The 27,042-nt window shown below is 38.8% G+C and overlaps 1 protein-coding gene and 1 long non-coding RNA gene across 4 annotated transcripts in view; both read left to right on the top strand.

Moving 5' to 3' along the window:
• Positions 1-26,036, top strand: part of LOC146469227 (uncharacterized) — a 50,774-nt gene extending 24,738 nt beyond the window's left edge. For 2 of the 3 annotated variants that reach the window (XM_085123490.1, XM_085123489.1), the window contains 16 exons: positions 6,600-6,683; positions 7,191-7,778; positions 9,318-9,488; positions 9,865-9,974; positions 10,477-10,538; positions 12,040-12,179; positions 15,257-15,556; positions 16,076-16,375; positions 17,272-17,574; positions 17,938-18,407; positions 18,901-18,995; positions 19,932-20,088; positions 20,962-21,028; positions 21,738-22,009; positions 23,641-23,803; positions 25,088-26,036. In XM_085123490.1, the coding sequence (XP_084979616.1) occupies positions 6,600-6,683; positions 7,191-7,778; positions 9,318-9,488; positions 9,865-9,974; positions 10,477-10,538; positions 12,040-12,179; positions 15,257-15,556; positions 16,076-16,375; positions 17,272-17,574; positions 17,938-18,407; positions 18,901-18,995; positions 19,932-20,088; positions 20,962-21,028; positions 21,738-22,009; positions 23,641-23,803; positions 25,088-25,440 (3,635 nt within the window). In that variant the 3' untranslated portion in view covers positions 25,441-26,036. The remainder of the gene's footprint in view (positions 1-6,599; positions 6,684-7,190; positions 7,779-9,317; positions 9,489-9,864; positions 9,975-10,476; positions 10,539-12,039; positions 12,180-15,256; positions 15,557-16,075; positions 16,376-17,271; positions 17,575-17,937; positions 18,408-18,900; positions 18,996-19,931; positions 20,089-20,961; positions 21,029-21,737; positions 22,010-23,640; positions 23,804-25,087) is intronic. The other variant, XM_085123491.1, reaches the window with a different exon arrangement.
• Positions 8,465-8,983, top strand: LOC146469228 (uncharacterized). The gene is made up of 2 exons (XR_014867253.1): positions 8,465-8,847; positions 8,886-8,983. It is a non-coding gene; the product is annotated as an uncharacterized LOC146469228 (long non-coding RNA).
• Positions 26,037-27,042: the final 1,006 nt, after the last annotated feature.

Below are 27,042 nucleotides of genomic sequence, written 5' to 3'. Positions count from 1 at the left end.
AGCCTTCCCCGCTCGTTCATCAACTTCGTTGACGGATATCTCTTTTAGCAGCTGTACAATACCCGAGGTTAAGGAAAGCTCCACTCAGTAGAATTAGAGAAGAACAACGATTCCCACGATGAAGACGATCAACCAACAAAGCTCTTCACTTGCCCGGTTGACGGATATGTAAAACTTTTCCAGCGTTACAGCTCTTTAGAGAACCATGTTCAGTACGGTAAATGTGAAATTGTCCTCGAAAGGGAGAACTTATTTGACAAGGCCAGAATCGCCTAGAGAGACAAACTTCTCCGTGGTTCTGATATTCAACCAGCTAGTGGCAAGATCCACGCTTCGAGGCCCTGCTGAAGAGATTCAAACACAAGGCTGGGCACGATAAAGAAGGCTGAACGTTTCACTGAAACTGTAAGAATGCTACCTCAGGGACGTAACCAGGATTTCTAAGGGGGGGGGAGGGGGTCCCAAATTGGTTCCAACGAAAACGGTTGGTCTAAAATCCTCACATTACGTACATACAAGACTTTGGCGTTTACGCTACGCACACAGAAGACGCCTTGGTTGCCGTTGAGCGAACGTGTTTATCACTTCCTTGATATTTATGTCTCGGTGGTAGTTGATGTTCATCAACGCCAGCCCAGACCCTCGCTCGCTTGACATGGTCGACCTCAGGTATGTTTTTAACCTTCTTAGTGTACTGAATGAGCGCTCACATTCAGCTGACGTTATCGGCAACGTGCACAAAATGCACTCCTTTGACTTCTTGGATGGCGGGCCTGTTTCCTCTGCTTGTTCGACGCTTCCTCTATGTGCTTTGTCGTCGTTCTGTCTCTTCGGTTCTGGGATTGGAATTTCATCAATATAATCGATGTTAGGGCCGGAAAAATGTCTTGATTCGAATTTCTCACGCATTATCACTAAATGTTTCGCTGTGCCTACCTTTTTGGTGAAAAGAATGCATCGATCTTTTGCCATCGGGACATTGTTACGAAAACCACCAGCTCGCACAACACCAATGGATCGTCTACTGATTTAGCGGGAATTTCTGCTGTGCACACACGTGCATCTTGTTACACAGGAATCGCAGCTCTGCTCATGTCTCCGAAAATGCAAATGAAACGCAAGTAGGTACCACAATGACGTTCACTGTACTTTGTAAGCATAGAACAAAACGAAGAATTTCAGGAATCGAGAGTCCATTACACTCTTGCTGGGATAAAATCACTGTTAAAAATAGGAGAGGAGGGGTTTCGGAACCCCTGGAACCCTCCCCTGACTACGCCCCTGTACCTTGATGAAAAGTTTCCCATTGGCCAGGAAACCGGTCATAATGACATGCATGTGACATAAGGTTTGCTAAGGACAAAGGCGGAAATAGAAGGTTTACAGTAGATGATTTCCTCACTCCTCAACAAGTCCAATCTTATTTTTGCAGAGCGGCTGCTAAGCTAGAGAACAGCCAAGAAGACACCCCTGAAGAAGACATAATTGCCGCTGTGGGCGGGCGAAGCTGCTTATTTACTAACTCGCCAAACTATTCTTGACCAGTGTCTGTTATCCCATCCAGTCACTTTCGAATCATTTAACCTCTGTAACTTAAATACGTCGAATGGATTCAAAGAGCTTAGCATCGTCATGCTCCGCAAAATGTGTAAATCTTGACTTTGATTTAATAGATGTCACCCATTGCTCAACGGCACGTAAGGCACCTTACATCGAATTGCAAAGGTGTCTTGTGGATGAGTGCAGCTGTGCACTTTACCAAAAATGATTGCAAAATTTTTGCATAAGTCTTGTAACAAAACGGTACATAACAGTTAGCATTTGATGTATTTTCACGTCTTCCATGCCTTCGAGTTGTACTTTACTTCCTTTCGTGGATATTACGTAGAGAGATGTAGACTTGTTGGCGGAATGTAGGAACTGGAACTAGAATATCTCTTCTAGGCTGTCATTAGACAACAACGGCGTTTCAGAATTTTTATCATGACTCAGACCCCCTTCTAAGAAACTTACTACATGTGCTTCCAGTCTCCTGTAAAGAAAACAAGCAAGGCGGTGCTGCCAATAGAGTTAGCAAAATCCAGCTGAAGCCGGACTGCACCCAGACTGAAAATCGGCGATAAATTAACGCAGGTTAGGGGAAACATAGAATGTTCAGTTTCTGCAGTAGGCGCTTGATTGCTTTCTTGTTTAGTTAAGTAGTCTGTATCCGATATCCTCTCTTTTGATATCGCATCACATGAAAAAACGTTTTCTTTAAAACTGATATCACATAATCATTTGCGCGGCTCGGCACTCACGTCTTCCCGACCCGAGTGATCTGGGGACGACAATGTGTATGTAACGCAATCTTTTTCGCCTTGCCAACTGCTGGATCAGGAGATCTCTCGCTACTTCATGCGCCACAGAAAAGATACTTCTATTGTCGGAAAGGGAACATTAGCTTGACGACCTCAGTTGTTGTAAGGATCTCGCGAGTCGTTGGATCTTTCGAATACCGTAAAACATTCAGTTTTTCCGTGACGAACAGCGGGAGTTACAGTCAAAGAATGGTCAAATCGAGTCAAAGTTTGCCTTCTTTGTCGAAGACTGTATAAACTTCACCACAAATTCCGCGAAAACATGTTTCCATTCCGTCATCCCACTGGGAAGGTAACTGAAAGCATTCCTTTTTCTCTAAGTCAGAGTATCTTAAGCACGTAAGTGGATTTTGTAATGTTTTTCCTTCGTATTTCATTGACTCGTCGTTGTTGAGCTAATTAAAGATTGCGTTTGTTTACAAAAGTGCACTTTGTAATTTCAACTGTCAAAATTCGTAGGTACGTTGGCCCCAAAATTTTATTGCATATATTTGAAGGGAAGACGTTGCTCTTTAACTGGGGTGTACTTTTATGAAGTCTAGTAATGTACCATTAGCGATATTTTCATTTGAATTTAGCCGATTTTTGTACCTGCCGAAATGGCTTACAAAAGAGACAAGTTAAAAAATCGATAAAATATTCAGCATTTTATTACAATTGGAATTAACCGCCCTGAATTAATCATAAATGTCTTCTGATTTCGAGTTCCAACTTGGCGTTTAGTTTTAGCTACGTTTTATTTCCAGACCCAGATGTTTACGATCTGTAGTGAAATGATCCCTGAAAGCCTTCCGAGAGCTGAAAAACCGAAATATTTGTCCTGCAGCTAAAATATTTATTTGATTGACCTGAAAGTTACATGAATGTGAATTACTTATCTAGTCCTTTCTTCTGAGAAAGTTTGAGGAATTTTATTTTTTCTCACCCAAAACACATTAGTTGAAAATTACAGACGGCCACTCTTAAGAATGTTCAAAGTCGCTTGTTTAAATTTATACGGAAAAACAAAGGGGATAAGATTAAAAGAGTAGGAGTTTACCAGGATAACGAGAAAGGTGGTTTCCGTATGAGTGATTTAGAAACTATGATAAAAGCACTAAGGCTAGAATGGATTCCTAGGCTCTTGAATAACGGCCATCCGAATTGGAAAACGGTTCCGAACTACCACCTCAAGAAATGGGGAGGACTTGACTTCCTACTATTATGTAATTATCGGATGAAAGATTTTGAATTTTTACCCCGCTTCTACCACGATATTTTGCTCTTTTTCGACGAACTGAAAACCCTCTATGGTCATAAAGGCATCTCTGATTTGCTCCTTTTTAATAATAGAGACATACTCATTGATGAGAAACCTTTCTTTTTTCAAGCATGGTTTGTAGCTGGAATCAAAACAATAATGGATCTTTTAGATACAGACAGCCAATTTCTTTCTTTTCCCGACTTTAAATCCAAATTCTTTTTTACCAAAGACCTCCATTTTACACTATTATCAAGAAGTAAGCGCAATCCCGAATTTTTTTTTAAAGGGGCGAAATAATTAATACTGTCTTCTATTGAAATCTATTTGGATGAGGTAACGTCCTTCCATCTGGATGAAAGCACGACGATAAATCTGTCAAAACATAAAATCGAAGGATTTTTATTGGCTTTTGATTAATAAAATCCACGCACGGTTACCTGCCGGCCCAAAACGTTGGACGAAATCGGTCCCTTCGAGTAGCATAAACTAGCAGAAAGTCTTCTCCACAATTGGCAAGTGCTCTGAAGAAAAAAAAACTGCGTGAATTTCATTTTAAGTTTATTCGCATAATCGTTGTCACCAAAAAAGAACTTTTGAGATTTAAACTTAAGGAAGACGGTGACTGCAGTTACTGTGGAGAGGCAGACTCTATTGATCACTCCTTTATTGATCGTGTGTTTACGAAACCATTCAGCGAGAAAGTGCTGCAATAGTTTAATGCTGTTAACGCCTCCTTCTTCTCACTCGATGTTAAGGAATTGCTTTTTAGTTTGGTAAACAAATCTGATGTTTTGGAGAGAAAGCCAAGTTACACCCTCCTCTTTATGCGACATTATATTTATAAGAGAAAACTCCTGACTGATTCATTGCTGGTTTCTGACTTTATTAATCAGGTTAATTATAAGTATAGATTAGAAGGATTGTTATAGAGCCGCCATCTCTGTAAACACAATACCATTGTAAATATCACACTAGTCTTGTAAGAAGCACTCTTGTATCCTTTATCTTCTCAGCTTCTTTATTTGTTTGCATGTAATTTATTCGTTTTCAGTTAAGTATAATTGCATTTCTATATCTGCTTCTTTTCCTTTTCTTTGTCCTTGTGTAACTACTTTGTAACATTGGCTTGTGTTATTTACAATAAAGTTATTATACACCTAAAAAAAAAACAATAGCGGCCGCTTTACTCCATGTTGGAGGGAGGCTCTACCGTCTATGGCTTATGGAAATGGACTTCACTCTGGAATTTCGCGGGAACCTGTCGAGGTCCAGTTGTACATTGTCCTCGTGGAGCATGGAAATTGTAGCGTATAACAGGACAGCGTAATAATAATAAGGTGTGGGCTGTGGAGAGGATGGAGCATCGGGAAAAGAAGTCCGAGGAGAAGACGGTCAAGTACGGGCCACTGCGATTCGAGCTGAAGAAGCGGTAGCCTGGCTATGACGTTGAACAATGTAACATCATCATTGACGTGCTTGGGGGATGGTCAAGGGATGTAGACCTGACAATGAGGAAGCTCTTTGGCAGCAGGGGTTATGACATATTGAGAAGGATGCAGAAGGCTACCATTTCGAGTTCTCTCAACATAGTTAGAACATTCAAAGCTACCGTCAATTGACTTTCCTTTAAGGAATAGCGTAGAAGCTCCATATCGTTTTTTGTGTCGGAGAACTTTTATATTTTATGAGATTTTCATATTTTATCGCTATTTTTTTTTAAATTTTTAACTCAGCAGTTTTCTTTTTATAGTTCCTTAACATCGCATAGGTTACGCTGCGCGCCCTATGTGGTTCTATTTTAGCATACATACGTTTTTTAACTGCACATAATAATAATAATAATAATAATAATAATAATAATTGCGAGGCGCTTTAACCTTTTGAAATAATGGACATTAGGCGTTTTATTAAACTTTTTTTTTAAGTGTTTCCATCGTGAGGAACAGAAGTTTTAGTATTTAGATTGAGGATTTTATGGATAGTAAATAGTTTTAGAATTTAATTACTGGGATATTTATGATTAGGAGTTGGGATTTTAATCGTAAGGACTTTGGTCGTTGCATTGATTGGCTACGGCTGGCCGCCCAATCATTGTTTAGGATATCTGGGCATCCAGAAGTTTTTACGGCCATAATAAGAACTTTATTATAGTGTCGAAGTCGCTAGCATACAATGTACACTGATTGGGGACACCTAACTACAATTACTTATCTAATCGTTAATAAAATAATCTAATAATCAATAAAATACATAAAATGTGCGTCCACACGTAAACTCAGTTATTGGTTGTTACATAAAAACAGTCTTTACAAGTGCTGTCTAGCAGGCGTAACTTTCCAAACAAGGAACTTTCATTGTTCCCCAAAAGAACATGGACAAACAACTCTCTTATTTGTACGCATATATTAATAACCTCAATAATTACAAAATGAATTTATTACATTAACACCGTGAAAAGAGCGTTATCTTAGAAAAGAAAAAAGACTGGGACGATTTATAAACTACAACCACTGAAGTAAAAGAGCCGAGCAATCGGTGATACAGTGTAATCGTAATAAACAGGCGTAAACTCAAACGGCTCACGATAAAGAACTGGTTACTAGTCGCAGCCCAAATGAAAGAAACGGTCCAAGAATACATAATCAGGGATTGATATTGTATTTCCCATTTTTCTTTCATTTGTTGAACTAATACATTAATTCTTGCAGGGAAGAGTACATTTTCTATCCGTTGCGAGGCAAAGCAACAGCGTGAGACGTTACTAATACCCTGACGACTTTTTTTGCAACGAATTGACTGACATAGCAGTGCTAGGCAACCTTGGTGAAAAGATACCTTCAGAGGAATATGCCGCCTGGCTTTCTCTTCCACTCCCGCATGCTGTTCAAAAGCTTTCACTTTACCTTTCACTTAGGTTTTCTATTTACTTAATCAAAAGTCAGAACCACTGTTGATTATAAACTGTTTCAAATTAACTTAATAAACTATCATTGCAGGTAACAACACATGTGGAACCAACTGTCCTCAAGGTCAGACGTGTGTCATAACAGATAATGGTCGTTATTATCGGTGCACAAGTGGTACGTCCAGCTATAAGTTTAACACTATTCTTCTTATGTTAATTAATGCTTTAATAAGAACTCTGTACATTGGTTCAGATAACTTATAACGTTTGTTAGTATTCGGTAACAATGATACAGATAACCTTTAGTCATACATTTGATGTATATCTGGAGATAGGCATAGATATAACTTGGATGCCGCGTGTTTACTTCATTCATATCAACTACGCATCCACCGATCTTTAAGAAGTATTTTGGAATGGTTTGGCACAGACATGATTTGTTTTTATGAGAAAAACTCGATAAACGTAGTAATTCTGAGAGGCCGGAGAGCTACAGTGTCGTACCTTAAACCTCCCATACTTTCTTTAGACGTAAACATTGAACGACTTCATTGACAGGAAGGGGGAAAGCGGATTTGCGAAAAAAAAAAAAAATCAAATAACTCTAATCATGTCAATGGCCCGATTTATTCAGATTTGTCATTACTTGTGTCTATCACAGTTTCTCCTGTGTCTCCAATAGCTTTACAACATACACCCCAAAGTGCTAGTTTTCAACAAGTATCACAGCAGTCTTCACCTATACTACAGTCATTGTCGAAACAAAATGCCTCACCCCAATCATTACAGTCAGCAGCACAAACATCACTTTCGTATCAGCCGTCTCCACAACCGTCACTGAAAGAATCGAGATCTGAGATTCTGCAACAAAAGTCTTCACGTCCACTCTTCTCATCGTTAGTGCAACTGGCAAATGTTCCATCGTCTACGTCACAAGCGATCAGGTTTCCTCAAACAACACAACAGATATCACAATCAACACCTCAAAGTATGAAACGAGTATCCTCCCTTTCACTGCAGTCTTCATCTGTACTGCGACCAGTGACACAACATAATACAGAACTTCAACCGTCACTACAGACAAAATATCCATCAATATTGTCATGGTCACCAGTGCAATTGTCTAAAGGCAGCGAATTGTCACCAGTTGAAGTGTCTAAAACCAAGAATCTGTCAAAGCAGCCTCAATCTGTCTACCCAGGATCACGAGCACCAGATAGTGTTTTGGTGCCACCATCAAGAGTTATTGCGTCAAAAAGTGTTGGTGAAGGTTTGACAACATTTTCTTCTCCTTTCAAGTCAATTTTTGTTGTTGAAGGCTGCAATTTAATCGATCTTGCTTACACGAGATTGTTTCGTTAACGAGACGCTAATCTGCTACAAAAGAAAGGGTAATTTTTGTCAATGTGAGATTTAAATAAATTGCTTCTCCATCAACATAATTGACATGCAAACATAAAATTGCCAGCCATTAAATATTTACACCTGTTGGTCAATCTTCATTTGACCCCTGAATTTTTTACTAAGTTTTGCTAAAAATTGACATGGCAGAGAAAATGGCTAATAAAAGCTTAAGTTTTCATCCAAACCATACATAACCATATATTTTTAGAAAGTAGATGAGATGAGCATTTTGAAAATGTAAACTTTATGTTGTTAATTATTAACTAGTCTGGTTAGTCATTCAAAATGTCCGCCAAAAAAGAAAAAAATCACATTTGCTGTCATGGGTCCAAGTTTATTACCATCCATGCAAGCTACTGATGTCCAACTATCAGTATATCACTTGAATACTATATAAGCTACAACAATCAGCAATCGTTTTCATTCTTGGATCACACTTTACCTGAAAACAGCTTGTCAAAAAATATAGTCGGACTGATATCGACCTCAAAGGCATGAGTCGGTCAATCGTTGGGGCCTGAAAATTGTGGTTATTTTGTATTGTATAAAAAATCCAAATCGCTCTGATTCAGGTTTAGAGTCTTCCCTTCATTTCTACAGCGTTGTTGCCGAGCTGGTTTCCATCTCGATGTTTGTCCATCACGATTTTTACGTGCATGAGATGCTGCTCTCTTGATGTTTCGACAATATTCACATTTTCTGTCTCTTCTGGGGAAGAATAATCGGCGGTTTCGTACTCGAAACTGTACTCCTACGAAACGTTACTAATGTCGGGTCTTTCCATCACAATTCGATGAATTTCCTCCATGTCTGAGTAGAAGGATGCCATTTTTAAATCACCAGATGACATCTGTAACCAATGCTTCGAAAAAAATTGAAAATTTCCCCCTGAAAACTAGAGAAATCTAGCTAAAATAGACGCCATTTTGAATCACGTTGTTTCTTGCAATAGTAGAGGAGGCCTGGGGCCTAGAAAGTGCCTTTGGCCCCTTTTTTTAGAGCAAAATGTACACCATATATGAAAGCGCGCCTATAGGCGTCTTCAGGGGTCAAAGGGTTAATAAAAGTTTACCATGTTGTTAATTGTCGTTGCTGTATTATTTTGTTACATACTTGTCTCATTACAAGAGAGGTGCACGAGTCTGAAAACCTACTGCCAAACGAGACTTAGTTTGGAAGAAAATATTTTCAATAACTGACTATTTCTCCGCAATGTTATCGTCGGAATCAACATCTAAGAATGTGTGGTAACTTTATTGTAATGTCTAACATAAATGTATCAAAACAGAAAAAATGGCAGGGGGAACAAGCAGCATTGTTTTGCACGAAAACAACAAATGTTCTACATTAAATGAATGATATCATGGCGCCACATCTATACGCCTACTATTTATTTGTTGTGTAGTTGATGGTAACTGGGGCAACTGGACTTCTTGGCCAAACTGTAATAAGCCGTGTAACACTGGAACCAGGACAAGGACCCGACTGTGCAATAATCCATCACCAGTTGATGGGGGCAAAACCTGCGACGGTCCAGCAACCGACACCGAGTCCTGTAATATGAACAAATGTCCAGGTCAGTATAACTTTAATTTTCGAGACTACAGAACTAAGCCACGAGAATACGAGAAGGCAAATAACAAAGTGTTCGTTCGAAAATTTAACGAGTTACTACTACGCATCGAAAGAAAATGAAGGGAAACTGATCGGATCATTAAAATATCGAAAAATACTTCTGGTACACTGAAAACGTTCATCAACCCTTTTCAAACTTAAGACCAAAATATTAATTTTAAAACCCAAGAAAGCTCATATAATACATCTTTTAAGTCAGAGGTGTTTATGCCGCATTCTCATATTAGTCGTGCGCAAACCTTCGTATTGTCTTGTTTATGTAAAGGAAAAACTGCAGTGAAATTAAACATTTCGTATCTTTTTTAATTCTTTATCAGCTGATGAGATAAATTTCAAGATCAGGTTCAGAACTAAAGCATGGAGTGATGACCTTGGCGACCCGACAAGTGACGACTATCGGACATTTGTAAACGAGATAACACAATACGTAAGCATTGGAACCATTTAGCAATCGAGTTTTCTTTCACACACGCATGACATGCAGTTGGCGCTCACTCCCTTAGCACCGCCTTAAGACCCTACCGATACTGGAGACTTGAAGTCAACCTTTCCAGTTGCTGATTTTACAGAAATTTGCTGTTTTGCCTTTTCTTTTTTTCTTCTCATCCGTGGCTTTGTGCGTTACTTTTTATACAAGGGGGAAACCACGTTTTCTCTGTGGACGAGATACTAAGTTGTAATTATGTAATTATTCACAAAAACCTGTAATGTTACACTTTTCTGTGGTGCTGTCCCTTGTGATGCACAAGATGCCTTTTGCTTAGTGCGTGATCAACCACATGAAAGCTGAACCCCTTTCGCTATGCTGTTTGAGAAAATTATGTTCAATATTTCGTCGGTTTTATCATTGGACGTTTTTGTTAGTGAAGGGTTCAACGATTTAATGTTCAGACAAATGGCATACTTATCCTATTTATTTTCAATTTTAGATTATCAATTTATACAAAATGAAAGGTGAAAGTATCATCAACGTGGAAGTCTTAGAGCTGAGGTAGATATCAGTCTTATATTTCTTTTGACTAGACGATCATATAGATCAGTTTCAAGTTATCTTTTCCTTTTTCCCATAACATTCAAGTTTTGTCAGAAACGGTTGAAGCCCCACAAGCAGTCGCTTCTGCAAGTAGCTGCTAAATATAGGGGCTCGCCATAAATTACCATACGGCGAAGTAGGAACGTAACTTTATTTGTTTTGAGGAACGTTTGGAGGCTTGTAACAACTGCTGAAACTACTCAAAGCTTCAAAGTTTTTTTGATAATTGCTTCGAAGTAAGTAGACAATTAAACGGTTGGGAACCAAAATTTAAAAAGAAAGGTTTGAACTAATTCCTTCTAATGGAGCATGGATAAAGAAAAAGCTAAACTGTGTGTCTTTTAAGACAAGAATTTAAAAATTCTTGGTGGCCGCTTCACACTGTAAACACAGAAGAAGAGCCCTCCTTGGGACGGCCAAATGGTGGCCGCAGCCACCTTATAAAGATGGCCTCTCAGTGAAGGGGCTTTACTGAGGACGATGCCTTTATTTGCTACTGCGCATACGTCCTGCGCATCTCGGATGGTCGGGTTTCTTAAGACTGTTGCCTTCTGAGACAAAAGTATTTTGGGGTGGTTTTTAATTGTGGGGGAAAAGCAGATCCCAGTAAGGGTTGTTGGAATCCAAAACGAAAAGTAGGGGTAACCACACGTTCTTCGGAAATAATTTTAAGCTTTAATTTGGGGAACAAATGCCATACATTGTTTTGCAGTTTACACCGCTTTTTGGAATTGTTTTGTTTGGATTCCACCAATTGGGATTTTTTAAATGTTATGTCCAGTTTGTATATTTATTTCACCGATTTATAGTGTCCCCAATTAACGCTGTAGTGCTAAAGCCATTTATTTTTATTTTGTTATCTTTGAAAAATACTTGGTTACCCCTTATTTATTTTTTGGATTCCAACAGTCCGTATTAAAAGCTACTTTTCTCGCGTAGTCAAAAACTAAATTCGTAAACTGTTCAAAAATACGTTTGTATCAGGAGGCACTATCCTTGACGTGATTTTACTGGTCACTCAATAGGTAGCCAATTAATAGGTTCTTACTGAGACAAACGATATTGTCAATCCTACAAAATCAGAATCGCTACAAGCAGCATTTGTGTTTAACGATACGCCAGAGAGAAAGTTCCTGATTAATTTTCAATGAGGGGAGTTTCGGATACGCGCCTTTACAACTCATTTATCAATATCAAGTTTCCAACTAGATACGCTTTTCCTCGGCAGTGTTTCGGGTTCAAATTTTTCAATAGTGATTCGTAAGAAAAGAAGACGGTTAGATATGGCAACACGAACTTTATCCAGTGTATTAATCGCTTTCCATGGGATAAAATCTATTAGTTGGGGTACATTTATCCTCTTGACAGCGATTCCTTCGCTGGATAAAGTTCTTCGTTATTTTAACAACCTGGGCCAACTGGATAGAATGACTTTTTACTTTGAATTTCCCCTCCAAAGGAAAGGAAGTGTCATTGCCAGTTTAAATATCACCTACGTCGCAGTAGACTCGTTACAGATTGTCTTCTTGCAAGAGGAAATGGCAGAAGGAAGATTAGGTGATAATACAGCAGAATTACTCAATATTATAAGCAGATATGGTAAGTAACCAAACGCCCTTTCATCAACTTTCAGTTTTGCAGTTTATGAACATTGACACGAATTTTTATTCTTTGACAACTAACAACTTGCAGCAAAAATGCCAATAAAATGTAGGGTCGCAAGAGTTAAAGTGCATGCAGGCATATGCTAATTTTGAAAGGCTGATCTTCGTACTTAGACTTGTTTATTGTCATTATTAAATATCATTGATGAATCACTGGAGACGTAGTTACCTTGTTAAATTTTGTTTTTTAAGGTGTAGTGACTTAATACTCCTTTACGTAAATAAACTTTAAATAAGGAGATTTGCAAACCCTGCGCAGCCACAATATTAGTGAAATTGGATAAAGCTTGGGAGGGGGAGGAAAATTGAAATTTTCTCCTTCCTTGTTTGTCGTAACCTGCACAGAATCAGTAAAGGAACTGATGAACAAAAAGACATGGGGTAACGTGCATTTTAATTACTGGAAAGTCATCAAGACGCCCGCAACCGCTTGGATCCTATGCCAAGAAATTATTAACCTAAATCATTATGCCTCGAAGAAAGGCTCCATTCAGTTTGGGAAAATGTTGGAATATTCCAAAACAGGCATAAAACGAATTTAAGAGGTAAAGAAAAGGCAAATGGCATAAGGCCTGATATAAATCGAGCCCACTGAATTGGAAAAACTGTTGGAGAAAATATTCCCACTGGAAGAAAGTGCTGAGGCAGAGTAGCAAAAAATGGACCAGGAGAAGAGCCGAAAAATGGAGATTAATAAACATGTCAGATTAAACGCAATAGAAAAGTTGTCAGAAACACAAGAACGATAGACAGCGGCTTAAGTTAGACTCTGTTTAAATAACTGTCCCAAAAAGTTTTGATATTAAGCCAGCATGATTTTAAAATTTTCTTGAAGGGTGGAGTGTGAAGGGCAAGGTTCCAAGACACGCGTTAAGTTTAGTTGACACAAATTAATGTTTTTGTAAACGTTTGGAATGTCTTGTGGACACAGTGTTCTAAAAAATATTTTCATCAACTGGTATAACGAGCAGATTTATCCCATATCCAGGTGCATCAGTTCTAGCTAGATAGTTTTCAGTGGAAAGATTCGAGAAACGTTATTTTCAACAGGAGGACAGAAGCAACAATAAATTAAGAATATCAGATTGATCTTTATACCTGAAACTTATACTCAGCCTAATTGAACAAAAGACTTTCCCAAGAGGTTGAACCCTTACTTATAGGGACGCGCTCATTGTTGGATGACCACAAAAGAGAAAAATCGAAAAGAAGGAAAGAGAAGAAAATGGGTTAAGTATAGAGCTACTGTTTGTGCACACGATTGGAAATATCATAAGACTATTTGATTCCTTTATTAGATTAAGGTAACCTCTGCTTTGAAGTCAACCTTAAAAATATAGGAACAGGCTGTTGGTTCAAAATTGCGATTTAAGAACAGCTGCTTTCTTCGTACCTTTGTAAATACTGAGTACTCAAACACCTTAAGTTCAGACCTTTTTGCTAAATTGCCCAGTTGTGGGGCGAGGAAGCTGGTAAATGGCAAAGCTTGGGCTCAAAACTATTGTGCACGCCCTCTTGTCAGTTAGGGGCTGAAAGGAAGCTTTCTCTGCCTTAATGCTCCCCGATAACAGTCCAAGCCATTTGTGACACTTTCCTATACACAAGACTGAATCTCAGATGTACCAAGATGAAATGAAAAGGGCCCCCTTGTTTTCTTTTGGATGTACTACATTTATTCACATTATGTACCTGACAGCTTTAATTTAAATAGTTGTACAAAATGGGCGGTTCAAGGCCAAAATATTCTGTCGTTGTGTTTGAATAAAGGCAAGTCAGGGCATTTCTTAGGAGTACACAAACAGCGTACACCTTGCCAATTTTTAAGTTCTTCTTAAAGTTTGGAAACTTAAAATGGTGCCGGTAGATGAGCCTAAGTGGATAGGCCGGATCACCATACAAACGTGTTTCCTTTCCTATCGAGGAGAATGCCCGGCAACAATTTACCTATCACTTACGCTCAGATAATGGAATTTTACTACACTTCCCTTGTGGGAAAATGTTGCAATCATTAAGGGAAAGGTCTTCTCCCGCCGCGGCTCTCACACTATGGAATGCTTTACCTGTTGTGATACGAAATCTAGATCACTTCAGTATTTCAATTCTCACTAAAATCTTTTTACATTAGCTTTTAATGCATAGTTTAACTATTTATTATACTTCATGCCGTAATGCGCCTTTGAACATTCTATGTTAAAAGGTACAATATAAGTTATTATTACTATATTATTGAAGCCGAATTTTTCTAGGTCGCCGTAGAGATCAGATAGTGCCAATATCGTAACGTCAGTCGTCCATACTTCCTTCGGTATAAATGAAATAAAAATGTACAGACTCAGTGGAATTTGAGTACGTGAACGCGGTCATGTCCGTCATATACAGTTCTCTGGTTTATGATAGGCCGGGAGATTGGGTGCACTGTTCCATCTATATATAAATCCGAAGCAATTTTCAAGAGCGGCCCATTTGTTGTGAATTGCATTGGCGTAGACGTCAAGTAATGCCAGGCACAGAATTCCACGATTGCACTTAGTAATCCTATGGCCATAATTAGTATAAAGCTAATCGAACACCTCGACAACATAGTTGTTTTTGACCTTCGTCGCGTTGTGAATCTTAAATTTTATTCTCCCGCCCTCGAACCAGAGTCTTCTCGGTTGCGACGTTGTAAAAGCCGCCATGTCCTCGTATCTTAAAGTCCCTGTTATACTTCCCATAGGCGCTTAGATTTGCTTAATCCACATATTCCCATTACCGTAAAAGGACTTTCCTTTCGAAGGTCAGATTTATTATAACGTTATCCTGAAAGATAGGATACAAAGACAACTTAACACATCGCTTACGTACACATTTGAAGACAAAGAAAATGCTGAGCGCTACGTCAAACAATACGCTAACCATCATTCGTTTCCTTTTCATTCTTTCAGGCCTATATCATTCTAGCTTGTGACGCCTAGCTCTCTACCATAGTCTTGGTTATGTATTTCATTTGCAAACTATGTCCTTTCTCGACAGTACCGAAAGAACCTCCTGTGATACTTGAAGCAAGCAGTACCAACTCAACATCCATTACACTAAAATGGTCTGCTGTCACACAGCTAAATGCAGCACCACTTCGCGGCTATGCCATCGTGTACAAAAAAGTAACCGGAAAGTTTCAGGTGGATTTCATGAAATCAGTGTCCCCATCACAGCGAGAAGTGACACTGGACGATCTGGACAAGTTTACAAACTACGTATTACGCGTGTTTGCTTTTACGAGTCTTGGCAATGGAGTCTCTAGTGAACCAGTGTCCTTAAAAACTCAGGAAGATGGTAAACTTTCAATGTGTACACTTGACTGATGTTGTAGGCTTGACATGTCCAGTTTTTGTAAAGAATTTAGTTGATTGTTCACACCCAGTAGAAGCTGTTCTCGTGTTGTTTCTGGGTCTCTGTTCACCTTATTGTATCAATAGCTGTGAGTGTCAACGAATTGTTTGGCTAAAATACAGCGAAATTCTCCAACAGTCACCAACAACTCTTTATAAATAGAAACATAAATAAACAACAATTTTTTTTATTGTTTTTCAATTGCCTTACTTTCAAATTTTCCACTTAGATTGTGAATGTAGGCAACGGGTTATTCAAAATAACTAAAAGCTAAACAAGTTGGAAAATAGAGCAGTGGAAAAGTCACTAGCCCACTTAACTTTATCAAGGTGACGCTTAAGAAGCTAAAAAAAGGTCTAGGCCGCGCTCAACTTGCTTTGAGTTTTTGAAAAAAATAGTTATAATACCAGAGATTGTATTTATCCATTTATACTAAAACGATTCTTTTTTGTTTGCTTTTAGTCCCAAGTGAGCCTCCCCCAAACACTATTATCGAATCCACGAGTTCTAGTTCAATCAGTGTGTCCTGGAAACCTATCAGCCAAACGTACGTACATGGGACGCTCCTGGGATATGAGGTTTGGTTTGCCAAAGACGATGGTTCACCGCTGAACTGGAAAAACAAAACAGTGGATGCAAACACACTTAAAGTCGTTTTAGGTGACTTGTTGTATTTTACTCGATACAAAGTAGCAGTCTGTGCTAAGACTTCCAAGGGCTGTGGCGAGAAATATTCTTCGTTTTCTTATACTTGGGGCGATGGTGAGTGCATTTACATGGATTGTAAATTCTCGGGTCTTACTTTACCTGTGAAAAAAATAAAAAAAAAGAAAGAAAAACAACAACAACAACTAGGATAAAACAATGTAGTTCAAGTTTGTGTTTTATGTGTTTTTAGAACATTTAGGATGGTCTTTACAAGAGCAATTAAGTAATACATCCTCAAATTTCCCTCACCCGCCACATACCCTTTTTATTCCTCTTTAATGCCTTATTACCAGCCCAACGACATACGCTTATCGCAATTATTCTCACCAATGAAACAATCAGTTGCTAGAGCCTCACAGACCAAGCTAAAGCGCCAAGTATTTCACCATCTCACACATTTCTACTCCTCTACTTCTTATCGTTCTTTATTCATTCAAGCATCTGCCCTCTGAGCCTTAACTTCCTACAGAGGAATAAGACAGAAATCTGAGCATATAAATGACTGAACACGAACGAAACAAATAAAATCGACGACAGTTTTCTATAATCTCAAGTCTTATAGGCCATAAAATGACACCATAAAATGTTTCAAACTTGGCAGTAAAACCACTCAACTGCGGCCCGTGGTTCCACTTAAATTTTGAACATCTTAATAACGTCATTGTATGGTTTATTAGACCACAGAAAACTGTGAATTTTGAAATGGATAAGGGTTAGTTTCTAAAGGAACTGCGGTGCTGCGTGGATGGGGCGTGGAAACGAATGTTTGGTTTGAACAAAAGTTTTCTTTCTCGATTTACCAGCAAATTTTCAATTACCTTCTGTATTGAGATAAATTGTTTCTTTTGCTTTAAACCTTTATTTACTGTTTTATTCTTCTGCAGAGTATATTCTTTATATGTTAAAGAAGTTAATTTATAAATTTCCCCTCCCACTTTGTAACATTCAAGTCCCTACCAGACCTCCGCAGAATGTCAGAGCTAAAAACCTTACTTCAGAAAAGTCCATTAACATCTACTGGAGTCCAGTTCCTGACGGTCACGTCAACGGCCTTCTAACTGGTTATTCTGTGAAGTATCAAAGAATGAAAACAGCAGAGAGAGACGTTTTTGACGCAGAAGAGCACACTGTGACCTTAAAATCAAATGAACTCTGGATTCCGCTTCAAGTCCAAACGTACTCGACTTACAGGATTAAAGTGGCTGCATCTACACAGAAAGGAGTGGGACCTTACAGTAAATATGTGTATGCTGGTACGTACACAAGCCTTAAATCGTCTTGAAACAAATCTTCAGTTTATGAAACCTAGTTCTGGCAAAAAGTGGTAAAAATATATACCTTACTGCTATCATTTAAAAGTACCATATTGAGCTTTTTTCCGAGGGAAAAAATATAAAAAAGTAATAAAAAATATTCCCATACAAATAATGTATTTAAGCGAAGGCGGCACATTTTGGCTGCTCAGTTATCCCTAACACGACATTCTCTGTTTGTATCATTTTAAATTGACTTTATATAATTATTCTATAATATCTGTTTAGGTTATTGTTTAGACATGTTTCGCAAGGGTGATAAATAACCTTTGCTGTTTTAACAAGTGTCTTATATTTTTTAAGAAACCTGTCGTTGTCCAAAAGTTCTCTACACAAACTACTGGACGACTTCTCCATACCTTAAGGTGAACGAGAAGGACAAAAAGCTCGAGGGAATTTTCAGCAGTATTGTCACTGACATGGTGTATGCGGCTTGTGGAATATGTCCCCCACACGGCAACACTATCATAGAGATTATAGAAAATGGGAAAGGTTTACGTTCAGCCAAGAAAAATGTCCTAGAAGTGCTCGCAGACGTCGACGAGGTTCCACAAATCAGTTTTCCAATATACGGAAACAAATACATCACGAAATACTTGCGGGAATATGCATACATCAACCTGGTGGAATCCCCCGGTGTGGCTTTTATTGCCACTACTAGGCCTCCTGGGACAGCTGCTATGAACATGATAAACGCAGTTTTGGATATCCTTCCCTTCTTGGTGCTGTCGACATGCACGGCTTTTATATCCGGATTTATCATTTGGCTTTTGGTGAGTACTTCATAGAGAGTTTCTCTGTTTCCGATTGGATAGACTGATTTGAATCTTTTGTTTTGGGAGTCCATAACTTCGAGTGAGTTGTTTGTGAACGTCTGTGGATGCAAGGCCTTTAAGACATGAAACCATGTTTTAACGCCGGTTTTAACATTCTTAAAGAAGGCGTGTATTGAAATATGAACAACGTTTTAATTTCTTGTATCTTTTCGTAGTCCGGATCATAATTTTTATCCCTGTCCTTGTACACTCGTTCTTTGTTTTTCTCCTCATTATCCCTTGTTTTCCTTCTTAATCTTCCTCTTCGTATTCATTCCCCCCCCTTCACCTCATCCCGCCCTCCCTGTTGTCACTCCCATCCTTATTATACTCGTCTTCTATCGTCACGTTATCCTTATCATTGTGTGCTGCTTTTTTATCGTTACCATGGTCCTCATCCCTCTCTGTCATTTGAATTCACTGCAAAATTCCTATTGCAATTTTATAACAGGACTCCAGGTACAACCCTGGGGAATTTCCGCCCAGTTTTGTGAAAGGCGTTGGTGAAGGATTCTGGTGGTCTTTCATCTCCATGACAACAGTTGGGTGAGATATTAAAATACTTGACATTAATTAAATCAGTAAAAGGTACCCATGAGTACGAAGTTATGGAAAGTCTCTTACTCATAACCGAGGTACACAAATAAACATAGAATACTTCATGGGAGGTGCGCGCGTAAGGTATTTACGAACGAGTTGGCTTGCAAGGGGGAAATGTGGGTTTTTGACTAGAACTGCATTACGCAGTGACACAGTCAAATCAATACAGGCCTATATGACTTATAACTGCACAACGCAGTCACATTAAGGCATATCAGACAGGCATATGACTCATAACTGAATCGCGCAGTCACGTTAAGGGATATCAGAGATGCAACCATCCAACCAGAGTATTGTAGAAATAACATGATAAGTTTTCGCATTCATTGGAAGCTCGGAAAAAATCCGAGCTCCAGATGGGATTTAAACCCACGACTCTCCGTGAATCCCATCTGGGGCTCGGATTTTTTCCGAGTTTCCAATTGATGTTAAAAACTTATCATGTTGTTATTCTGCAAAAGACGCTTTCGGAGTTGATTTGTATCATGTTATTTTTGCTAAACAAATTTACTTAAACGTTGGAATTATCTGAAGTCAAACTGGTAAAATCTCCCTCTGTAGCTCCGCTAAACGAAACGCTGCCACTACGCACACGTCAAAAAATATAACACGCGGCTCCTGATTGGTCGTAACATTTTCTTCATACATGGACAAAGGAATACGCGAGTGGAACGTTTCCTAACGGGCTCACTATTTAAATTTTGGAGCATACAAATAACACTTACATTCATAATCCGTTGCGTCTCAATGATAACATGCCATCAGTGTTTAACCTATTTTAAATTCTTTCATCGACAATTGAAGAACATTCGGTGGTTTGGAAAGTGATCTCTACTGTATTCCTAGTCTCATCTAAATTCCTTGATTGATTGTTTTTGGCAGATATGGTGACCGAGCGCCCAAGTCCCTCACTGCACGTATTTTTGGTATAATGTGGACACTAGCTGGAATCGTAATAATATCTATTCTGATTGGTAATATTGCCACGACATTGACATCTCTTACCGTGGACAAGGAAATTATGCTCTACGGTAGAGAGGTAAGTTCAAAATTGTACCCCCGCAAGGGTTACAAAGAAAAAAGTTCTTTCTTGTTTTTTTTTTTTTATCAACGCCAGGGGTAGAGCAAGGATAACTGTTTTCTAGAATAGGTAATGGCTTAGTTGACGCGTCCGACATAAACTAGTTCGTATAACTAACTGTGGGCCAGTCAAATCAATGTATAAAACTGCTCAAAGAGTTAAGAATAACACACGTGTAATAAAAGTGTGGCTTGTTCTCGTTTGTCTTCCATTGTGAGCTTGATTGTAATATCATCATCCATCGAGAGACTACTCTCACGATCTTCCCGATTTTCTAGGAAGTTCAAAAGGATCTCTGCTCGCGGGGTACTCGAGAACTTATCACAAGGTTTACTTTGGAGATATTTCTGTTGAACAACAAAGCCCCGAGAGAGCACATTTTTAGTCCCTATATTGAAACGATGTTGGACGCTAATAAAAAATAAATAAAATAATAAATGCTTTGTTTATAGTGGAATGCACTTAGCTATCCACAGCTAGTTTACAGGCATTCCACTCAGAAATAACGGGAAACAAATAATTATCAAATCGAACATAACATGTTAAAAATCCCACCTCGCTATTTACAAGCGTGGCCGAGGCGGAACTTGAACCCTGGACATCCGGATTTCAAGTCCGGCGCCCTTATCACTAGGCCACTCCCCCTCCTCTGACGCTTGTAAACTCAATGAGAGTCAATGAGATGTCCTTTGTAAAATAAATGCGAAGCTTGGTGAATAAAGGATAGATTTATATTTTCAGTCAGTGACAGACATACTCGGGGAAAAAGTATGTCTTGTCACGTTTTAGCCCTCGTATAATGCTTTTCTTTTTTTAATTTTTACAACTTAGGTAGGGGCCATTCAGAACTCTACAGAATACCGCCTGGGAATTCTCAAGAACGCGAGAGTAAACACAAGTGAGCAACAACAACAGTAACTTTATTAACGTGACAATAACATCTACTTTACAATAGTAGTAAACAAACTCGAGACACCTTACACTTATCTAGGACACATCGGTTGTGCACGCCGAACGTTTAGTTCCGACAAGACAACATTACAGTAGAAGAAGAGACTAGCGTCTGCGTCATAGGCTGTCAGAGCAAACGGTTGTGTGTTTAAGTAAATAAGATAAGATAAAAACTTTATTAACGTGTCAATGCCTTATAGCTTAGGAAAATCTCATTGTAATTTGGGGACACAATCCGAAAGGAGATACCAAACGCTCTTATTTTACTAGTGTAGAAACCATGAAAGGCATCTAAATCTTCTGGCTGCTACATTTGACAGCAGATTTCTCGACCCTGAGAAAAATGAAGGCAAGAAGTATTAAAATAAGAATAGCTAAGGATATTCATGGTGGAAAATAAATTCGGTCCGACTGAATTCTAAAATATACGGAAGATCAACAAGAAAGTGCTTATCTTGGGTTTCTGTAGCAGGAAGTTGAAAGTGGCATTACTACTCTATCTGGAGTGGATGCTAGCAAATGACATATTTTCTTTTCACCATACTTTGTCCGACTGTTTTCCCCTCCCCTCCCCACCAAAAAACAAATCATCGTAAGTCATGAATTTAAACATCTTTAATGAATACAGTTTTCTTCCTTGATCATTTAATTTACAGAACGCCAATATAACAACTTGGATGACATTCAAACAGCCTTGGAAGAGGACGAGATCCAGGGCGCTTTGGTTGACACTTACGTTGCAGCTGAGCACAAAGAAACGCTTTTTGACGAGCGCGTGTTTGTGAAGCAGATTCTTGATCGGCCATTTGGTTATGGAGTGGTGCTTTCAGGGGCGGCAAGGAATGTTGAACAAAGATGTCGGGATTACATCGACATGCACATCAGTGAAATATTTCAGACCATCAGGAATATGACAAAGACAATTGAGGTTAAGAAGCATTTTTTGTTTTTAAAAGGAGAAGTGTATGTAAACAACAAGGAGGTTTCAGTGGTAGCTATTTAAACGAACAGAAACCAAAATTCCAGTTGAAAAGGTGTTTGAAAAGATTGACTGATAGTTGGTAACCTGCGCAACGGATAGATGTTATGGTATATTTGTTTAAGCCTAGTAAATAGATGAGAATAATGATTCTCAAACTCATTAATAATTCATCAAGAGAAAACAAAGAAAATCACTACCGTGACCGTGGTTTGGATATGTGATCCTAATTACCATAAAATTTTGCCAACTTTAGCCTTGAATTTCTCCAAGAATTATTGATCATTTGAGAAGCGATATCAAACGCTCGAAAGTGTGTTTCATCAGATATCCAAACACCTGGAAGTCGTTCAAAAAAACTCGGCTGCCCCTCGTTTTTCCAACCTACTTCTCAATGTTTGGATATCTGACGAAACACACCTTCTCGTGTTTGATATATTACATAATAAATGAGTCAGCTGTTTGAGTGATTTTTCCTCTTTTGTCCGGCTTTGAGTTCCAACAAGGATAAGAGCTATTGAAAGAAGAGTTACGAACATAAGAGGTTATGAACATATAAGCATGGAGGGGAGGAAATAAATTAAGGTGATTCACAACGGTTCCCAGCTCTTTTAATTTCATGGATCGTTACTACCAATCTTTATCGGTTGATACTACAATAGTGGTATTAAAGCGCAACACCACCTTTATATGTACCAACAGTTACAGAAGGGATCCAAAAATAACTAAACTGAAAATACAATACGACACTAGCTGCCTAGAATAACCTCGAGGGCTAGAGAAGCCAGCTAGCCAAACAACAAATAATTAAAATAAATTGACAAGTCGGCACATGGCAAGATACTAACATGAAGTTAGGGATAAAGGACACCTAGGAGTTGCGAATTTCCTCAAAGCTCGAAAAATCCGCCGCCATCTCGCAAGCCGACCGCTGACCACAGTTATTAGTAAAGTAGTTAAAGGACCTCTAATTTTAGTTATAACTCAGAAACAATATTGGTGACCCCCATTTCTTATTAGGGGATTATGATCACATGTACAGATACAACTTCATGCAGAGTTTAGAAATATTTGTAGGGAGGGGTTCAGGGCCACCTTAAATTTTCGAAAATTTCAAACCTTTAAATTATTGTTTTTACAATTGAAAAATAAAAAATTGGGGCACTTATCTCGTTTTTGAGTTATTATCACTTAAAGCTCAAATTTGGGCTGTTTTTAACAGGTTATATTGTTGCTAGGTAATCTCTTAAGTAAAAAAAAACTGTTTACCAATGACCAGGCATTTATACCATAAGTACAGTATCAATTGACTAAGAGTGGTAGATTGATCTATCAAATTAGAATTGATAGAAAGTGCTGAAACCACTGTGAGCCACCTTAAAAGCTGAACGTAAAATTTCGAATGTTGAAGCACCACCCTCGGTCGAACATCGAGGTACCCATAATGATGACATTCACGTATTATTTAGACAGTTAATTTTATTAATGAACTTTTTATTAATGAACTTATTTATTTATTAATGAACTAAATATGGACTGAGCAAAATATTTCTTTTTTATTTTTTCACTGGTTTCCACAGGCACCTGCGGCAGATGCGGTGGTGGAGAAAAGTACAGGATTATTTGATGGTTCATCGCAAATGTTCGTCATCTCCATCGCTTCTTTGTTTGGTCTCTTGGGAATGGCTATCACAACCGGACTTTCCTATCACTTTTTTGTATACATTCGGCGGAGAAACAAAGGTGAAAAATGGGGTAACTAACTAACTAACTAACTCACTCACTCACTCACTCACTCACTCACTCACTCACTCACTCACTCACTCACTCACTCACTCACTCACTCACTCACTCTGACTGACTGACTAAAAGTATAAGTAAGTAAGTAAGTGAGTGAGTGAGTGAGTGAGTGAGTGAGTGAGTGAGTGAGTGAGTGAGTGAGTGAGTGAGTGAGTGAGTGAGTGAGTGAGTGAGTGAGTGAGTGAGTGAGTGAGTAAGTAAGTACGTCAGTCAGTAAGTAATTGCGTTTGAGACATAATTATAAAGCGGCAATTTTGTCTCAGATGCTGGTTTGTGCTGGTTCATTAATGTGACTGCAAGCAAGATTCTTCGCTGTACGTAGGAAATTGAATTTCCCTCCTTTATATTATAAATCAGAATATGCCAAACTCTACGTGCAAAGTAATAATTTTTATTTTAATCCGCGGCTGCTTTTGTGATATTAAACTAAATTGGAGTTTGACACGATGTGACTTCCTTAAATGGCGGGTTTGAAGAAAGTATATCTTCCCTCAACTAGATGTCATTTAGGGGCCATAATGCTGTGTCAAAATGGAATTACGTTTATAAAGAAATTAGTAAATAAATATATCATGTTTCTCAGTACGCACGATGTGATTGGTCAGTTTTGCGGGCTGTATTTCACTGTACGGCCCACTAAATTTGAAAGTTTGATGCCCGATTAACCTCAGAGATATAGTAAATATCTTACTAACCTCGTTTTCTCGGTCCCTACCGTAAGGTACGGATCCTCGTTTTCTCTTTATTTATGGGCCACCCGAAATCAAGGAGGAAAAAATAGGTACGCATTACGTACATGTGGGTAGTGCTGTGCACGCGCTGTAGACCTGTTTGTTTACGGACACTCACTCACTCACTCACTCTTACATGCCTGACAACAAAGTGGGTTAGTAAGAGGTATACATGATTGGAAGTGGTTAGAGCGCTATTAGGCTGATTTAGTAACAGAACGGGAACGTCAGTTAATAACGGTGTGCGCATCAAGAATGCCCATATATAGTCGAAATAGACTCGTGTTCAGACTATTCCGCGAGCTCTCGCGTCCTCAAATTACGTTCCCGTTCTGTTGCTAAATTAGCCTATTATCGTTATAAACGGTGCAATGTAACCACGGCTATTGCCTAGCGATTAAAAAAAAAGTGGAGAGGAGCTAGTACGTAACTTCCGTTCCAGCATCGAACAATGCCCGTAAATTTTCGTTGGCCATATCATTTTCTTTTTCTTCAGATACAAAGTTAAAGGCCTCTTCCAACCAATTTGCTTACAAAGAGTCCCTCGTTAGAGAGATGAAGAATTTCGTGGACTCATTCTATCGAGACATGACAAGGAAGATAGGTCCTATTATAAAGAAGCGGAAACGTGAAATTCGGGAGATGAAAGCAAAGATGAAATATTTGAATAAGCGAATGAAATCTGAAAAGCGATGTGAAGGTACTCGAGACAGCATTGTCAGCAGCAACGATACAGTTTCAACTTTTAGGGAGAAGCAGTTTGATGAACACAAGGAAATGGTTCAACTGGTCTCCTTGAAGAATATACCTGAACAGTCTCTGGACTTAAACATTGACAGTCGACTTTAAACCGGTTTGGGGTTTCCTCTGAGTAATGCAGACATCTCAGTGCGCGCTTGTCAGCAGTAGAACTTATATTTCATTTAACGTCGCTCTAAGATCGAGTAAACCGTACGTAATAAGGAGTACATGTACTTTAGAGTTACGGTCAGGGCATGTTTGACTGCACTGTAATTAACTTCTCTTGAAAATGCCTAATTTACCCTTGCATACAAAAGTCCGGGGAAAGAAAAGTAATTTAAAAATTAAATTTTATGATGAATTAGTTCACTTAATTAACCCGGAGTATTGGCTCTTTCACCATTTGCTCAAGCAAATAATTATACGAGGTACTCATGATCAAGAAAGAACGCAATTGATGTTTTCCGACCTGTTTAAAACGAACACTTAACGAAGAGTGATGATCTTGTACTCAGCTCTCTTACGTTTGTTAAAAAAGTGAAAATTTGAATACGCGATTTAGACAGAGCTGCCAAATGTCCCCATTACACGGTTTGGAGGTATACGAGGTTTGGTTTCTCGGGGACGAAGGGGTTATAAATAAGCTGGCTTTTGTTATGTGGCATCTATCTAATTGTATTTTTCTTTGGAATTAAAACGTAGCAATAACATCTTGTATGATCGACTTGTTTTCTTCGCCTGACCACCACCTTGGCTTCGGCATCTCATTGTTTAAAGATTTGTTATTATTATTAAAAAAGGTAAGCGGTGGTTTAATGGGTTTGCTTATACCTTTGGCGTGCAAATGTGACCATTCAGGCAAAAAACGTGTACTTAACAAAAGGTTGACCACAAGAGTCATTCACTGTGATCCAGTGACATCCATATTTCTCCAATACTGCTTTCAGAGTTTTTCAATTGGGAGGGGAGAGCTTGCAACCATGTCTCGGGATATTTGAATTTCTACACCGAAAAAGTCGATGCAAAATGCTGATTGGTAGATATTTAATTTGGTGATACGTCATTACTCTTCGCGTACGTTGTGGCGGAAAGCGGAGGTTCCATCCGTGAAGCTTGGGAGAATTTTTCGAAATATCATAATAAGACCCGACAACGTCAAGCAATGCTTTACTTCAAGATAGCGATGTTCTTGCAGCTTTACCTACGGGATTTGACAAAAATGTGATATTTCATATTTTTGCTGCAGCGGCAGCAATTGAAAGGAATCAACATCAGTGTCTGCTGCCCATTGTAAAGTGTTATCGATGACCACATTGCAGAAGCTCGGTTCTGACACTTCGGTTGCCGATGTTTCAGATGGAGAGTTAAGGTCGGCCAAATATCAGCTTTGTTTGGCTCAGCCGAAAAACTTATGGACAGCAATTACTTTCCTGATGTTTTTTGACTCGGCGTTCAGCTTACGTCAGAAAGCTTTCATAATATCTTACCTCAAATCAGAGTGAAACAGTACGGAGTTAGCAACGACCTACAAGCTTTTCTTTAGAAGAGCAATTTTTTCCTTTTGATATGGCACTCCCACGTCTGGTGTGGTGTGCCACTCGGCCACAATATCCCAACTTTCACGCGTGTTGACTGTTCCAATGAAACCATATTATCTAGATTGAGAATGACATCCTCGTTCTCGGTGATCCGGCTACAAAATTGAGATCC

Source organism: Pavona decussata, unplaced genomic scaffold, assembly GCF_977016875.1.
Source record: "Pavona decussata unplaced genomic scaffold, jaPavDecu1.1 SCAFFOLD_125, whole genome shotgun sequence".
NCBI lineage: Eukaryota > Metazoa > Cnidaria > Anthozoa > Scleractinia > Agariciidae > Pavona > Pavona decussata.
Note: the sequence above shows the minus strand (reverse complement) of the source record. Positions and strands in the feature narration are given on the sequence as shown.